The following is a 16,492-nucleotide window of genomic DNA, read 5'->3' on the forward strand; positions in this document are numbered from 1 at the left end:
GCCGTAGCCAGTTCCTTTTGCGCCCGAGGCAAGAATGGAAAATTGTGCCCCCCCCCCAACAGACGTGTGCGGTATGCGACGCCATGCGCCCCCCTCCAGAATGGAGGCGCACATAGTAATATGGGTCCATGAGTGTGAGTGTGTGGGGGGGGCGGGTTTGTTTTTTTTTATACATTTTTATTATTTACTTATCTACTGTTGGGGGAGGGGCTTTGGGGAAATATTAGGGGTGTAAACAGACCCCTGACATTTCCCTATTGAAATAAAAAAAGAGATTGAAGACATGGAGTCCTCTGCCGATACAGGCGGGGGAGAGCAGCGTGGATCCGAGGAGAAGCCGGAGCCCGTGCCGCTCCTCTTCTCCCTGCCGAGCTGCGGCTGTGTTGGCCGCTGGTGCCCCTGTTGCCAATGGCACCCTGTGCTCGCCATGGCAACGCGGGTGAGAGGGCGCAGTCAGGCCGGCCCTGGCTGCGCCCCCTCTCAGCTGCGCCTGAGGCGAGTGCCTCACTCGCCCCCATGGTAGCTACAGCCCTGGGTACAGATATCATCTAATGCTCTCTGGGTCCATACCCCTGGCTGGGACAGGTCTCCAGTCATGTTAGCATACCCCCTGAAGCCATTATACCCGGGTATTGAGGGACATGCCCCGGCGCTCATTGGTCCACATTTTGTACGCTCACCTTGGACCACCAGCTTGACACTATCTTGGGATTGACCGAAGCGGCTGTTTGCACGGCAGGTGTAGACGCCTTCATCGCCACGATCCAAGTTTACAATCCTGCGGGGAACAAAAGCAGCAAAAATTCAGGCACTTTACGCCCTTCATTGGCATTCATAGCCCGGGCCCTACAGAATACACCCTTGTGTCCCTTACAGAAACGCCCTTCATTGGCATTCATAGCCCGGGCCCCACAGAATACACCCTTGTGTCCCTTACAGAACAGCACTGATAATACAACATGGGCAGTTTCACGAGGACCCGCCAACTGCATACAGGTCTCATTCCCCTGCTCCTGTAACAAGTCCCACACTGGGGGTTTCATCTTTGGTGAGGTACTTACAGGCAGGGGCGTAACTAGAAATCACAGGGCCCCGTAGCAAAATTTTGTATGGGGCCACGTGACTCCTAGTTACGCCCCTTGCACAGCCCACTTGAGATCCGACGCAGCCCACCATATACTCTCTATGGTGGGCTCTGCAGGGTCACCCTCAGGTGGGCAGGTCACACTCCTTACCTGTCCGCCTCCTCTTCCTGCACGATCGCTGATGGGCCCCTGCCTCCTCCTCCAGTCACCGGGCCCGCCTCCTTCTCTGTCAATGGGCCCCTGCCTCCTCCTCCACTGCCGGGTCCAGCCTGCTCCACCGCCGCTGCTGCCGGCTCTCATTGACTCCGCAGCGGCTGTGAGAAGATCTAAACAGCGGCGCATTCTTCTCACAGCCACCAGCATAAGATGCCATAGCGACCCGCGCGGCATCTGGCCGGGCCCCCCTGTGCCCCGGGCCCCATAGCACTGCCCCCTGAACACTGTGATTTGACGGGAGGGCTCCTCCTTCTTTCATCCACCGGATCCTGGCCCTTGGATCTCCGATCACACTACAAGTAAATTCTGCTGCGGCACCGATCGCCTTCGTGTCTATCTGAGGCGAAACCCGCACAGAAAATTGTGCTGCAGGAAAGGATAAAAAAAAAAATGTCAACCATCAGCTGATCCTGAACACCGGCCCTCTGCAGCCCGACGCCGCCACAGGCCGACTTACCCAAAACACTGACTTGGGCGGTGGCCTCGCTTCTGCCCACTTTATTGCTGGCCACACAGCGGTAGGTGCCGGCATCTCCGGTTGTCGACTGACTGACGATCAGCACTCCCTCCTGTATGGAAGCCGAGTCTGAGAGAGAGCCGTTGGCTTTGGTCCACTGGTATTTAAGCGGAGGCGTGCCATGCGCCAGGCACTGTAACCGGATGGCTTCTCCCACAGCCACGGACAGCTCATCGGGGACGGTGGTGGCATATGGGGGATCTGTGGGAAAATGGAACATACGTCAGTAATTATAATGGGAACGTTTTCACCGGAGGTCCTTCTCTGCCATCTAAACACTTACTCTCCACATCCAGGGTGACGAAAATCTCCGAGTGCCCATTAGTGTTGGAAGCGTTGCAGATGTACTGCCCGGAGTCCTGCTGGGCCACTCTGGGGATGATTAATGTATTGTTGACCACCTGGTGCTGCCAGGGAAGAGGAGCTCGGAGTTTGGACCATGTGATCGTTGGAGTTGGGTTTCCTGTATGACAAAGTCAAGGGAAATGAGAAAGAATGTGTTAGAGAACCCGATTCCCAGTGATAACTTGGTGAGCAGGGGGGAAGAAGTGGAGATCCTCATCAGGGTCACCGTGAGAGCGGCACACCTCCACTGCGTAGAAGTCCATACCTGTAGCACCTTTCTACGAGACAGCCGAACCTCCAATATTCATGGCAAGCACCCCCCCAAGTATTATACGTGAAATAAAGATTTCTATTCCAGACATAAAGATCCCCGAAAAACTCAGCAACGTGATAAGATGACATCACAGACTCCGCCCATGCCGCTCACCTGTGGCAGAGCACCTGAGGGTGGCGCGTTCCCCAGCCAGCATGACGTGGACTTCCTGGTCTGCTGTGACTATGGGAACTCCAGGCTTCACCACTCTGTTCTCCACTCGGACTTGCACGTGGACTTGCGCGGTACCGTCCGGGTTTTGCCCGGTGCAGGTGTATGATCCGGCGTCCTCGGCCTTCGCTGATGGAATCTAGAACAGCGAATACATCATGTGATAACCTTTCTCCCACAGATGGGAACGGTATCTGGATATGGAATGTACCAAATCCTGCATCATGTGTGGAACACTAATGTGCCAAGAAACTGTTTTATGGAGGAACTCGGAACATGCACGTGTAGTGATCTATCCGAGCCAGACCAGCCAATCAGATTATCTTGCTTGTGGTGCAAAGCAAGTCACAGCGATGATATTGCGGATAGACGTACGGCCCCTGTGACATTGGCGTATCCAGCCACAATAGAATACGATGCATCACTAAGGTAAGGAGGGGCTCTGACCTGTAACATAGCGTGGCTATCCAGGGGGGCGTGGCTATGCTGTTTGATGATCTGTCTGGATCCGGTACGCCGCCAGTTGACCACTGGTCTGGGGTCTCCCATTCCATTACATTCCAAGCTAATCGTATCGCCTACATTCACTGTGATGGGTCCCGGTGGGATCACAGAGACGGTGGGCCGTCCTGCAGAACAAAAAACAATGGAAGGATGAAAGGGTCAGTCTGTTCATAGAGAGCCAAGGTCATTATAATTCAACAATAGAGACTTCTCCATAACTATTGCACCCTCACAGAGATGATGTCACCTCTCCTTTGTGTTTTTTATTCATCACTGATATTTCATAAGGAGCTCTGAGAAGATCATGGAATGGAGAGAAGCTCTGAGAACATCATGGAATGGGGAGGAGCTCTGAGCACATCATGGAATGGGGAGGAGCTCTGAGAAGATCATGGAATGGAGAGAAGCTCTGAGCACATCATAGAATGGAGAGAAGCTCTGAGAACATCATGGAATGGAGAGAAGCTCTGAGAACATCATGGAATGGGGAGGAGCTCTGAGAACATCATGGAATGGGGAGGAGCTCTGAGCACATCATGGAATGGGGAGGAGCTCTGAGAAGATCATGGAATGGAGAGAAGCTCTGAGCACATCATGGAATGGGGAGAAGCTCTGAGCACATCATGGAATGGAGAGAAGCTCTGAGAAGATCATGGAATGGAGAGAAGCTCTGAGCACATCATGGAATGGGGAGAAGCTCTGAGCACCTCATGGAATGGAGAGAAGCTCTGAGCACATCATGGAATGGGGAGAAGCTCTGAGCCCATCATGGAATGGGGAGAAGCTCTGAGGACATCATGGAATGGAGAGAAGCTCTGAGCACCTCATGGAATGGAGAGAAGCTCTGAGCACATCATGGAATGGAGAGAAGCTCTGAGGACATCATGGAATGCAGAGAAGCTCTGAGGACATCATGGAATGGAGAGAAGGTCTGAGCACATCATGGAATGGAGGGAAGCTCTGAGCACATCATGGAATGGAGAGAAGCTCTGAGCACATCATGGAATGGGGAGAAGCTCTGAGGACATCATGGAATGGAGAGAAGCTCTGAGCACATCATGGAATGGGGAGAAGGTCTGAGCACATCATGGAATGGAGAGAAGGTCTGAGCACATCATGGAATGGGGAGAAGCTCTGAGCACATCATGGAATGGGGAGAAGCTCTGAGCACATCATGGAATGGGGAGAAGCTCTGAGGACATCATGGAATGGAGAGAAGCTCTGAGCACATCATGGAATGGGGAGAAGGTCTGAGCACATCATGGAATGGAGAGAAGCTCTGAGAACCTCATGGAATGGAGAGAAGGTCTGAGCACATCATGGAATGGGGAGAAGCTCTGAGCACATCATGGAATGGGGAGAAGCTCTGAGGACACTTACCTTTTACCACCAGCGTCACAGCACTGTCTACTGCCCCGTAGATGTTGGAGGCCATACAGCGGTAGGAACCTTGGTTCTTGTGGCGAGCACTGACAACAGTAAGGACAGTGCCATCCGAGCTGATGTTGACATTATCTTCAGACACAAAGAGAGGAAACAGAAAGTCAAAAATGTAGTTCTTCTTACGGATGTAAACAAGCAAAGTCCAAGGATCAGTCCAGGGATCTCTCCGAGGTGGACTTTGTTCTTCTATAGATTTCCCGTAGGTGCTTCAGGTCTGTCCCAAAAATAAGCTTCCACTCCAAACGAGCCCCAATGCATGTAACTGCCAGAGAACGCGTTGGCGTCCGTAGGACCCCCCGGGGGCAGAAACTGATATAAACAATTATAAGCAGAACCAGATAATCCATAAAGGCAACCTAGGCAGGAGCCCAGGGCCCGGTGGATGTCCAGGGGCCCCAGCTATACAACCTCAATGCTTCTAAACTTGGGAGATTGCCCAACTCATAAAGGACGTGCACCTGCCTGTCTCTTCACAAGGGAGGTTACATTGTACTTGGAAGCAGTTGGCGTTGGTTAGGCCACGGAGGAGGAGGACCAACGTCCCATCCAGGCATCTAGTACCCCCTGTATACAGAAGACAGTACCTTGGATCGGCTGGTTACTTCCCATTTTCCACGTCACGCGGATGGGTTGAGCACCTTTGTGGATGTGGCATTTAAAGGTGGCGTTTTCCCCCTGGAGCACGGTGGCGCTGTGGGGGTTAATGGAGATGACCGGAGTCTCCAGACCTGGAAGACACAACAGCTCATTACACCGGACAGCCGGCGAAGCGCGCTCCGAGCGCTCTGCACCGGGACTCACAACATGACTCACGGTAAGTCTTCTGGGCCCCGTGATGGACAGAGAGGACGATGGAGCCTTTCAGTATCTCGGAGCCGCTATTGTACCGGCAGACGTACTCTCCGGAATCGGCTCGGGAGGCGTGCAGAACGCGCAAGCGGGAACCCGAAATCTGAAGTAGAGGAAAGAAAAAAGAAAATATCTTTATTGGTCGGGGGAAAAAACGGGAACAAAAGCAGAAGATGGAGGCCTGGTGGTACATGGTATCACCTCTCGGGACCGGCACCTGAATTGTGGGGCCCGGATTACACCGGTGCATTGGGATACTGCATTGTAAAACATGCATGCTACAACGCATGGCAACGCATTTCAGTGCCACTTATATGGAACAGCACCCCCAACGCACTCACACAGCCTGCTGAAGTGGATGATGACACAAATGGGAATGATGTTCCATTAAATAAACACAGGAGGGGACAGCCACCCGGCGGGGATGAGGTATGCCGCCGGGTCCCCTCCTCTCTCTCCTGATACCCGGGTCCATAACTGAGCGCCTGACTTTTCAGAGGGGGGTGACACCAAAATGACTGCCAGTAATTTTGGTGTCACCCCTCCAATGGTGTCACCCGGGCCGCACCCCCCTTGTGACATCACTGAGCCGACGGTTCTTTACCCTCACCTGGTGATTTGGAGAAAACTCGGCCTGCGGACGCATCCAGGTGACTACGGCGTCGGGATTTCCAACAACCAAGCAGTTCAGGTCCACCGTCTGACCCTCCGTGACCGTCCCCGGGTTCTTCTCAATGAGGATGGGCGATGGGGTGTGCGCAGGCGCTGCAAAAGGAAGAGAAGGGTTACGGCTCGGCCCGGCTTTGTCTGCTGCTTTCCTGCAGTTTTCACCCACTTCCCGCACACAACGCGATACCATGTCAGCTGACATCTCATGACTTGTCTGTGAACGGATCATCATTGCGGACAACTTTCCCCCTCCCTTCCCCCGGCTCAGACCGAGGAGCGTCTCTGATATAGAAGTTTCTCTGTGTTGGCTTTCACGGCCTCTTCACTTTTGGGGGGGAAATTGATTTAAAGGAGAACTACGAGGCGGGTGATTGTCACTCAGCCTCATAATCTGAGCCGAACCGGTGACAATGAGACTGTCGCAGGTCGGCTCTATAGATCGGGAGGTGAGGGAACACATACCGGCGTTCGCTCACCTCTCGATCCTGTCCCTGCAGAGAGCCGTGACTGTCACTCACGGCTCCCTGCAGGCATTCCCCCCCTCCGATCCTCCAGCGCTGACTGGCGGAACGGGAGGGGGCAGGCACAACTCTAGATAGGCGGAGCCAGCTGTCACTCACGCAGGTGGGTGGAGCCAGACATAATTGTCGGGATCCGCTCCGGCTGCGGCGGTCTCAGTATACCGCGAGCTGTAGCTCCCTATATACTGAGCCTAGGGTGACGGGAGGACGCTAGTATATGTCCTCCTGTGACCCTGAGGAGAACTATGGGGGAAAGCCCTGACCTCGTACTTCTCCTTTAACAAACACTGTCGCATGTGAAGGAAACCCTCGTTCTGGAGTCCGTTTCCTCAATAATATATATAAGGAGCAAAGACTGCGGATTACAGACCTTGTGCCGCGTATTGCAGGTCCCAGACTCGCCCATTCAGCTGCGCTGAGGTTATTTTGGTACATTGCCGTCATGAGGACATTGAGGGACACAGAGGAGGCCGTGGTCCTCAGAGACACAGAGGAGGCCGTGGTCCTCAGAGACACAGAGGAGGCTGTGGTCCTCAGAGACACAGAGGAGGCTGTGGTCCTCAGAGACACAGGCGCTCTTGTCTGAGGCTAGAATGTGCGGCACTGAAATGGCACGGAGAGGAAGAGGGGGATCTGGACAAAGCGGGACTTGTGCAGCGATGAGATCATTATTATCCATCTCCAGTCATTTCCATTTCATGTTTTCTCCCAAGAGAGGGAAACGCTGACACTGCGACTCCGGCATCCCAGCCACATGTACGTAACTAAACCTAGTGGAATGGAGGTGCCTGAAATCAGAGTGCAGGGCTTACACCCACCCACCGGTCTCTGGCTGACCGACCAGCCTTGACCCGGTAGTCTCCAGCTCTGTGGAAGGATAGACAATGAGGATGGTTCACCTTGTGCGGTGCGTTGTATGATGACGTTAATGATCGCCTCCCGGACGCCGGATCCGGTGTTCACTCGGCAGATGTATTCGCCGGAATCAGCTGGGGTGGCTTTCAGGATCCGCATCCGTGGCCCCGCGACCTGTCACGCAACAGTCATAGTATGAGAGGAGAGGACAATGAGCAGTATAACTTACTTGGGGCTGGACGAGTATCGGGAGCCGGGCCGGCAAAGCCTAACACAACCTTGCCCCGGACTCCATACTGGGGGCCCGTGGTTCCACAAGACATTCCGTCTCACACCGGTATTCTCAGCCTATATCTCGGGAAAGCTTTACAACCATGAATTGCCCTCACCTGGTGATTTGGAGGTAGAGGGCGGCCCCCCGGCCGATGCCAGGTCACTGGGTGGCTGGAGTATCCGTCAATCAAACAAGTAAGTTCCACATGCTGCCCCTCCTCCACCGTCTGTGATGACGGCTCAATGCGAATAGCCCCGGAGAGGCCAGAGTCTGGAAAAGAATTGCCGAAGAATCCCACTGAATCCACCGCTAGGAGGACATCCGGATTATGCTTCACCCATCCCCCAACCGTCCCCTACCAATGAATGGCGTGGCAATGTTCTCCATCATACTCACTATGGTGCGAGCCTTCAATGGTGACCATGATGGAGGCGGCCTGGATGCCGTTGCCGCTGCTGATCTGGCAGATGTATTCTCCGGAGTCCCGGGGCGATGCGTTGACGATGCGCAGACGGGAGCCCGACACCTACACAACAAGAAGACTGAGCGGCGCGCTGGATGGGGGACACCGGCGTCACCGGAGGTCTCCCGAGAACCGTACATACCTGGTGATTGGCTGACAGAGGCTGGCCCTGTCTGTACCAATTGACCTCCTGATGTGTTAGACCTTCAACATCGCAGTTCAGGACCACGGTCTTCCCTTCGGCCAGCGAGTCGGACGGAGACTCCACCCGGATTGTCGGAGTGATGCCGGGGGCTGCGGACAAGACGGGTTACTCAGCTGCGGCGGGAACAAGGAGACTGACCTGGAGCTCGGCGCGTCATACTTACAGATGGCCGGACCGGTTCTGTGGGTAATGGTGACCGTAATGGAGGCCTGACGGGTGACCGTTCCGGAGGTGACGCGGCAGATGTACTCCCCGGAGTCGGCTACAGACGCCTGACCAATCCTCAGACGGGAACCCGAAACCTGAAGCCATAGAAGAGCGTCATCACCACACAGCCAATCAAATCACTGGGAGAGGATGACATCACTGAGGGACGTCATCAGGACGGACAGATACGCCCTATGCCTCACACCAGTCACTGCACCAGAGGAGCTTACACTCTAATGTCCCCTCCCCCCACATGAGTCTCTGTACAGAGGAGCTTACACTCTAATGTCCCCTCCCCCCCCACAGTCACATCAGTCTCTGTACAGAGGAGCTTACACTCTAATGTCCCCTCCCCCCCCACAGTCACATCAGTCTCTGTACAGAGGAGCTTACACTCTAATGTCCCCTCCCCCCAGTCTCTGTACAGAGGAGCTTACACTCACTTACCTGGTGATTGGAGGAGAGAGGTCGCCCGGTTCTTTGCCAGGTCACGGCAGCGTTTGGCTGCCCGGAGACCACACAGTTCAGCTCCAGGGTTTGTCCTTCTGTCACCGAGCTGGAAGACGGTTCGATCCTCAATGCCGGGACAAAGCCGGACGCTGGAACGAAGGAGACGAGATTGGCTGTAAAATACGCTGAGAGCGGCGGCGGCGGCGGCGGCAGAAATGGCGGCGCTGATACCCCGGGAAGTACTCACGGTCAACGGATACGCGGGAGACGGTCACGAAGGTGGACGCCTGCTGAGTGATTGCGCCGGCGGTCACGCGACAGACATACTCGCCAGAATCTGCTGCTGAAGCTTGTAGGATCCTCAGCCGCGAACCGGACACCTGACCGGGAGAACCAGATACGAATGAGGATTACACAACCAAATGATCCCACCATACACCGGAACATGACCTTGTGCCGAGAGAAGACGGGGGGAGGGGTGCTAGAGAGATCCGGGGGTGCTACCGATATAAGCGCCGAAACCCCAATCTCTTCTCTCGCTCCCGGTCAATAACCAGATTCCTTTCATGATTATCTTCATGATTTAGAGCAGGGGGAGCCAAACTCCGGCCGCAGTGGAACTACAAATCCCATGAGGCATTGCAAGATTCTCACAGCCACAGACATGACTCCTGAAGAGAGATGCATCATGGGATTTGTAGTTTTCACCAGAGTTTGGCTACCCCTGAGTTAGAGCAATTAGGCCGGGCTGAGAATTTGCAAGTATCTGAGTCTTCACTCTCAAGTTGCTAGAACTGTCATCTTGCCCCTCAGGGATAGAGGCGTGTTCTGTAACTCGCTTGTATTCTCTCCCCGTCAGAGCAGAAATGTCAGCCGGGGAGTCAGCTGTCCCCAGATTGGATGACTTCCTTCCTGCCGGGGCTCAGGGCTGAGAACCGGCAATTGTCTGGCCTGCCGGAGGAGAGTTATTCATCATTCGGGTTTTCATTGTTCTAAAGTGTTTGGAATGTCTTTTAGCAGCATTGAGATAGGACAGCCTGGCGCCGCTACTCTGACGGGGAGAGAATACAAGTACATCGCTTATTTCTGATGAACACCTGCAAGGTAACGGAGTGCCATCATCATCATCATCACACTCCAAGAGAGGAGGATCACGATATTACAAGTGATGACCAGGTCTCTTAAAGGAGAAGTACGAGGTCAGGGCTTTCCCCCCATAGTTCTCCTCAGGGGAAGACACAAACTAGCGTCCCCCCGTCACCCTAGGCTCGGTATATAGGGAGCTACAGCTCGCGGTATAACCCTGCCCCCCCATACTTCTCCTTTAATGTTTCTTTATCTTTGTATCTGATTGGTGACAATTATTGAAGACAATGTATACATTTGTTGTGTCACGGTCAGACCTTTTATCACGCTTCCCATTTCCTATACGTGACCCCCCCTGACCTGTCACCCCATTGCCCGCGTTTGACCCTCTAAAAGGTCGGCAGGTGGCACCCGAGAACGGCCGACGGTAACTTACCTGATGGTTTGGTGAAAGCGGAACTCCTGGTCTGTGCCATGTGACCACGGCACCGGGAAAGCCAGAAACCTGGCAATCCAGCTCCAGGGTTTGCCCCTCGACCAGCGAGCCGGAGGAGGTCTCGATCCGGAGGACGGGAATGTTTTCCGGGTCTGGGGGAGAGCAAAAAATGTTCTCTGCTGCCATCGGACCGTATCACAGGAAACGGGAAGTAGAAGGAAGCGAGGTTGGAGAGCGAAAGAGAAAAGGGCCGAGAAGTGCAGATGAAGAATAGAGAGAGCGAGGAACATACAATTGTCCGTACAGCAGGAGACACATCCATGTAGAGGCGGCACACGGACCCAGCGACATACGAGAGAGAGAGTGATGGAGGAGCGAAACCCAAAACTACGGGAGACAAACTCAGGCCAGAAGAGGGACCGGGGACACGAGAGGGAAAACATACCAAGGCAGACACCAGAAGAAGGGCCAATAGGTGGCCAGACCGTAGAAGAGTCTGTACACGCGTGTGTGCACGTGTTGTGTGTTAGAAGTTAGTGCCGAGGACATGTTATAGAGCCTTGGTTCTCAACTGGTGCGTCGTGACCCCGTGTTCAGCGGGTCCCCGCGTGCCTTCCACTTTTCATGGTGAGGGGCTCCTCAGCCTCCCCCTAGCGCAGCGCTGTCAGTTCTCGCGCCGAGCCGCCATTCAGAATATGCCGCCCGGTGCCGAGTGTCACCTTCAGGTGGGGCGGGGCTATGGCCACGAGAGAGCTCCATCCATGCGTGCGTTGCTTACAGCTCCCACGCATGTCCTGTAGAGGAGCCCGGACCGGAGTGACGTCACATTCTGGCTCCCGGCACCTCTAAAGGGCACGCAAGGGAGCTGTACCAGCATTGCACATAGGGACGGAGCTCCGTCACAGCACAGCCGCCCACACCGGACCCGGGATGAGGATCCGCTCCACTTCTCTGGAGACTGGGGGGGGGTGGATCTTAAATAACTAAATTGTTTTTTTTTTGGAGTGTGTCTGTGTGTGTGTGTGTGATTGTGTCTGTGGTTGTGTGCTTTTGAGGGCCCATTCACACTAGTACAGCGCGTAAGTCGCGCAGTCCCGTACGATTAACGTGCTGTACTTCGCAATCGCACCTACCACGCGTTTTGGTGTGAGAAATGCATTGCCATTCATTTAAATGGCACCCCAAATGCACCTCCCACCCAGGGGGCGTCCCGAGGCTGGGTGCCGGAGCGGTAACCGAGTGTCACCCCGCCGAGACCTCACCGCGCATGCGCGTGAACGTCGTCGTCGTCATCATCGCGCACGCGTGCGGCAGTATTCTGATACCTGCCGGCGGCCATCTTGGTGATGGACGCCGGCAGAGAGAGGAGGGGACAGTCACCCGGCGGGATGAGGTATGCCGCCGGGTCACCTCCGCTCTCCTGATAACAGACATAATTGTCCCGGCTGCGGCGGTCTCAGTATACCGCGAGCTGTAGCTCCCTATATACTGAGCTTAGTTTGTGTCTCCCCGTTACCCTGAGGAGAACTATGGGGAAAAGCCTTAACCCCCATAGTTCTCCTTTAAAGACAAATCTGGGTCCCGAGGTTACGTAGGTTGAGAACCGCTGATATAGAGGATTTGTAGGGCCCCTCAGATGACCCGTATCTGCAGACTATCACACCCAGGCTACAGCATGCCCAAACAAAGAGGAATACAATGGCCGTGCTGTTACCCCTGGACACGAAGCATTACAAAGAGATAACGAGAGGCAACGAATCTACAAACATGGGATTCACCGGAATGTAGGAATGTCAATGTGTACGCAGAGGAGAAGGAGCAAAGACTGATGTAGGAGGGTCGGATGAAGAGACACGACAGAAGAGTTCAGGAGGAAGGGACACAAAGTCATCAGTGCTGCGGATGCTCCGAGGGGCGCACCGGGAACAACAACTTACAGATCGGAGCGCCGGGGCTACGGGTGATGGTGATAACAATGGAGGCCTGCTGTGTGCCAAAGCCATTAGTGACCCGGCAGACATATTCCCCGGAGTCTGCGGAGGAGGCTTGTAGAATTCTGAGTCGGGAGCCGTACACCTTAGAGAGGAATGAGAGACCAGACATGGGGGGAATGAGCAGAACCGTCACATTGGATAGAGCTGAAGATCTCTGACACAAGACGCCCATCATGGCTTCATATCCCAGTCCTAAATCACGTGGTGTCAGAGAGTCGCTGAAACTTTATTGTGTCTGAATTGGCCTTGTGGGACCCAATTTATTATTCTGTGTGACACGTCTGATATAGTGTCATAAAACCCATTTGGGTTAGGGCCCCTAGAAGCCCACATAGTGTAGAATGGGGTTCCCCAAAGAAGGAGCTCCCATTGCAGAATACAGCACCAGCTATTACATCAGGCGGAGAGACGGGTCAGCTGGCTGGTTCTGATGAGTATGTTTAACACATATTTGACATAGTTACATAGTATTGAGGTTGAATAAAGACTCGGGCCCATCAAGTCCAACCTTTGATACATTTTGTTCCTCCTATAAAATCTCTGCAGTCAGAGAGGAGCATGGACGGAGGTTCACCTATGTTTGTGTCTTTCCCGGGTCAGCATGGGCTGGGGACAGGTAACATACGCAGATGACAATTCTTAGTCCATCTGAACTAACCATCATTAGCCCCTCCCACCGCCACAAGGAGAAAACCCAACCACTGCGTGCATTGCACAGAACCCGGACTGTCCCGAGTATCAGATCTTCTATCCAGATAGACAAGAGCACTTTCCTGCATGGCCAGACGTATGTATACCGACCTCCTCCGAAAGATGGAGTTCAGGGGTTTCCAGTAAAGGTTCCGGTAATACTACAAAGACATTGTCCTCCTCCAGCCTTGTGGTCACAGTTTGGTGAAGACCCTTTTCTGTTCCACCCCATGTGTCCCCCTGTGTACAAAGCTCCATACAGACACGGGGTGACCAGCTTGGTGGAGGAACTCGAGTGTCCTGCACAGAGCCCCGACCTCATCCCTACTGAACATACCTATGGAATGAATTCTCATCCCTACTGACCACCACTGGGATGAATTGGAATGCCGATCGTGAGCCAGGACTTCTCATCCATCATAGTGAGCCGGGACTTCCCATCATCCACCATCAGGACCTGACCTCACAAATGGGACAAATTCCCATAGACAAGCTCCAAAATCTTGTGGAAAGTCTTCTCCTAAAGAGTGGAGGATGGTATGGACATCTGATCTATCACAATCTCCTCCGCCATGTTTTCCAGGATGTTCCGAGTCCTTCTTACTTTTATTTTCTGTCCTGAACCATTAAATATTTTTAGATGTCCTGATTATATAAATAATTGGAGATGTTCGCTGTTGTGAAACATCTATATGCCCTTCTGCTTCCGCGTGACCCTTTGGCTGGGGTAACTTGGGCTTTTTTAGACTTTGTGTTTTACCTGGTGATTTGGCGAGAGTGGGCGATCCGGCCTGTGCCACGTGACCACGGCTTGCGGGTACGACGCCACCACACAGTTCAGCTCCACAGTCTGTCCTTCCTGTATCGTGTCAGATGACGGCTCAATCCTCACCAGAGGAGCCGATCCAGAGGCTGCATAACGGATACAGAACGCGTATGAGGGGGAAAGGAGCGCGGTTCTGGCCATAGGATTTGCAGCCATCATCAGCATGTTACATACACACACATGATACATACATCAGACACTCAGGAACATACAATACAAGTCTTGCAGCGGAAACTCACCTCTCACTACAATGACTTCAATGCGGCCCTGCGCGGTGCCAGCCGTATTGGTGCCAACGCAGAGATAGGTGCCACCGTCGGCTGCAGATATGGAGGGGATCACAAGGGTGGCGATGTCTGTCCTCTCTGTGCGAGCCTGAAAATCACACATACAATCCGATGGAACCAAAGGTTAGATGTCATTGCAATGCACTTTTGTGTGTCTGTGCTAAAGCTGACAGGTAAGAGATCTCAGACCCCACTATAGAGAGTCTATGGCGGGCTCTGTGGGGTCACTCTCCGCTGGGGCTCTGCCACTAGCAATCACGGGGGCCCCATACAACATTTTGCTATGGGGCCCTGTGATTTGTAGTTATGCCCCTGACTGCTGAGAGCTAGGACGTTGGAAACAGCTCAATGCAAAATGATGACCGTTGTGTATCTGGGGATTATGGGCGCAGATACCTGCAGCTCTTGTATCCGTCTGTGGATGGCTTCCAGGCTGCTGCTTCGAAAGTGAAGGAAACCGAGAGAGGAGAGGGCCTGTGCGGAGTGACAGATCGCCGCCGGCGTAGGGAGGAGGAACAGAAAGTCAGAGAGAGTGAAACCAGAGGGAATGGGTTAGTCGAGCTAGGAAGACAGGACAGAAGGCTGAAGAAAGACTTTGAAGGCCCAGATAATAGCCTTGGTTCCATAGAATAACTCTACGGCTGGGGAGAAGGGTATGCTGGATACCAGCGAGCACTCAGCGCCAAGCAGCTGCTGCAAAAGCACATACATCTGATGCACTTAGAGTACTGCCCCTGTATGAAGCACTGCCAAGGCCAGATCCAGAATATGGGGCCCCATTCTGGGCACAATGCTGTAGGAAGGATCGGAGAATGTATATATAATGAATATAAAGGTCGATGTATAGATCCTGGGAAATGTTCTTCTTTTATTTCAAGGGGACATACAAATGGTGAAAGGACAATTCTACCACCGTCATAGGAAGGGACTCATGATGGGAAGAGAGGTATGGGAGTGGAATGCTCTGCCGCATGATGGAGTCATACCAACGTTACTCTTCCAGCTAATCATATCCACAGTTCTAATCCTTCTCTCACTCTACAAGGGAAGTCACGGCAGGAATTACCTCCGGAATATGATGCGTCTGCCCCGGTAGAGTCAGGGACACGGTTGGGTTTTTTTTTTGTTGTGCTTCACCAAGTGTCTTTTTTCAGCTCCTGGCGAGCAATTGAAACAAGCAAGCATTTAGTACGGAGGGTTAGTAAATCATGCTAGGGGACACCTCGGACAAAGCAGAGCACAGTGTGCAGGAGATAAGGAGCTCCATCATTGGTCAGCCGGGATATATTTATCATAGCTCCTCCACTACACGGAGTGATCTGCATAGACCTGCACAATCTGCAAGTGGCCAATCTTCGGCAGGATTCAGGATCAGGAGGAACCAACTCGCAGACTTACCTGTGGTGGTAGAATGCCACCCTGCTTCCTCCAGGAGATTGTCGCCATAGGACTGCCACCAGCTCTGCAATACAGGCGGACTGTGTCACCTTCTCTGACTTCGGTACGTTCTGGGCTCACCTGGACAACTGGAAGATTCCCACCTACTGATACATGGGACACAAGGACACAAGATGAACCTCTATACTCATATTCACCTCATACCGACAAACTACATTCATGCAACAAACGTTTCACATATAATGTAGCAAAGTCAAGAAGGACTGGGAGAAGAGCTGTGATCTCCAGCTGACCAAGGCCTGGTAGAAGAGCTGTGATCTCCAGCTGACTAAGGCCTAGTAGAAGAGCTGTGATCTCCAGCTGACCAAGGCCTGGTAGAAGAGCTGTGATCTCCAGCTGATCAAGGCCTGGTAGAAGAGCTGTGATCTCCAGCTGATCAAGGCCTGGTAGAAGAGCTGTGATCTCCAGCTGACCAAGGCCTGGTAGAAGAGCTGTGATCTCCAGCTGACCAAGGCCTGGTAGAAGAGCTGTGATCTCCAGCTGACCAAGGCCTGGTAGAAGAGCTGTGATCTCCAGCTGATCAAGGCCTGGTAGAAGAGCTGTGATCTCCAGCTGACCAAGGCCTGGTAGAAGAGCTGTGATCTCCAGCTGACCAAGGCCTGGTAGAAGAGCTGTGATCTCCAGCTGA

General features: G+C 53.4%; 1 protein-coding gene across 1 annotated transcript in view; it reads right to left on the minus strand.

The window, feature by feature from the left end:
* HSPG2 (heparan sulfate proteoglycan 2) overlaps positions 1-16,492 on the minus strand; it is a 95,713-nt gene that overhangs the window by 26,460 nt on the left and 52,761 nt on the right. The window contains exons 55-75 of the mRNA XM_018574083.1: positions 14,359-14,494; positions 14,054-14,205; positions 12,547-12,685; positions 10,610-10,761; positions 9,335-9,467; positions 9,085-9,236; positions 8,594-8,732; positions 8,368-8,519; positions 8,159-8,288; positions 7,878-8,032; positions 7,533-7,662; positions 6,054-6,208; positions 5,408-5,546; positions 5,179-5,322; positions 4,532-4,666; positions 3,095-3,276; positions 2,591-2,786; positions 2,102-2,281; positions 1,759-2,019; positions 1,508-1,667; positions 681-781 (exon numbers count right to left, since the gene is read on the minus strand). Coding sequence (XP_018429585.1) covers positions 681-781; positions 1,508-1,667; positions 1,759-2,019; positions 2,102-2,281; positions 2,591-2,786; positions 3,095-3,276; positions 4,532-4,666; positions 5,179-5,322; positions 5,408-5,546; positions 6,054-6,208; positions 7,533-7,662; positions 7,878-8,032; positions 8,159-8,288; positions 8,368-8,519; positions 8,594-8,732; positions 9,085-9,236; positions 9,335-9,467; positions 10,610-10,761; positions 12,547-12,685; positions 14,054-14,205; positions 14,359-14,494 — 3,223 coding nt within the window. The remainder of the gene's footprint in view (positions 1-680; positions 782-1,507; positions 1,668-1,758; positions 2,020-2,101; positions 2,282-2,590; positions 2,787-3,094; positions 3,277-4,531; positions 4,667-5,178; positions 5,323-5,407; positions 5,547-6,053; positions 6,209-7,532; positions 7,663-7,877; positions 8,033-8,158; positions 8,289-8,367; positions 8,520-8,593; positions 8,733-9,084; positions 9,237-9,334; positions 9,468-10,609; positions 10,762-12,546; positions 12,686-14,053; positions 14,206-14,358; positions 14,495-16,492) is intronic.

Source organism: Nanorana parkeri, unplaced genomic scaffold (assembly GCF_000935625.1).
Source record: "Nanorana parkeri isolate BGI_ZX_2015 unplaced genomic scaffold, ASM93562v1 scaffold2726, whole genome shotgun sequence".
Taxonomy (NCBI): domain Eukaryota; kingdom Metazoa; phylum Chordata; class Amphibia; order Anura; family Dicroglossidae; genus Nanorana; species Nanorana parkeri.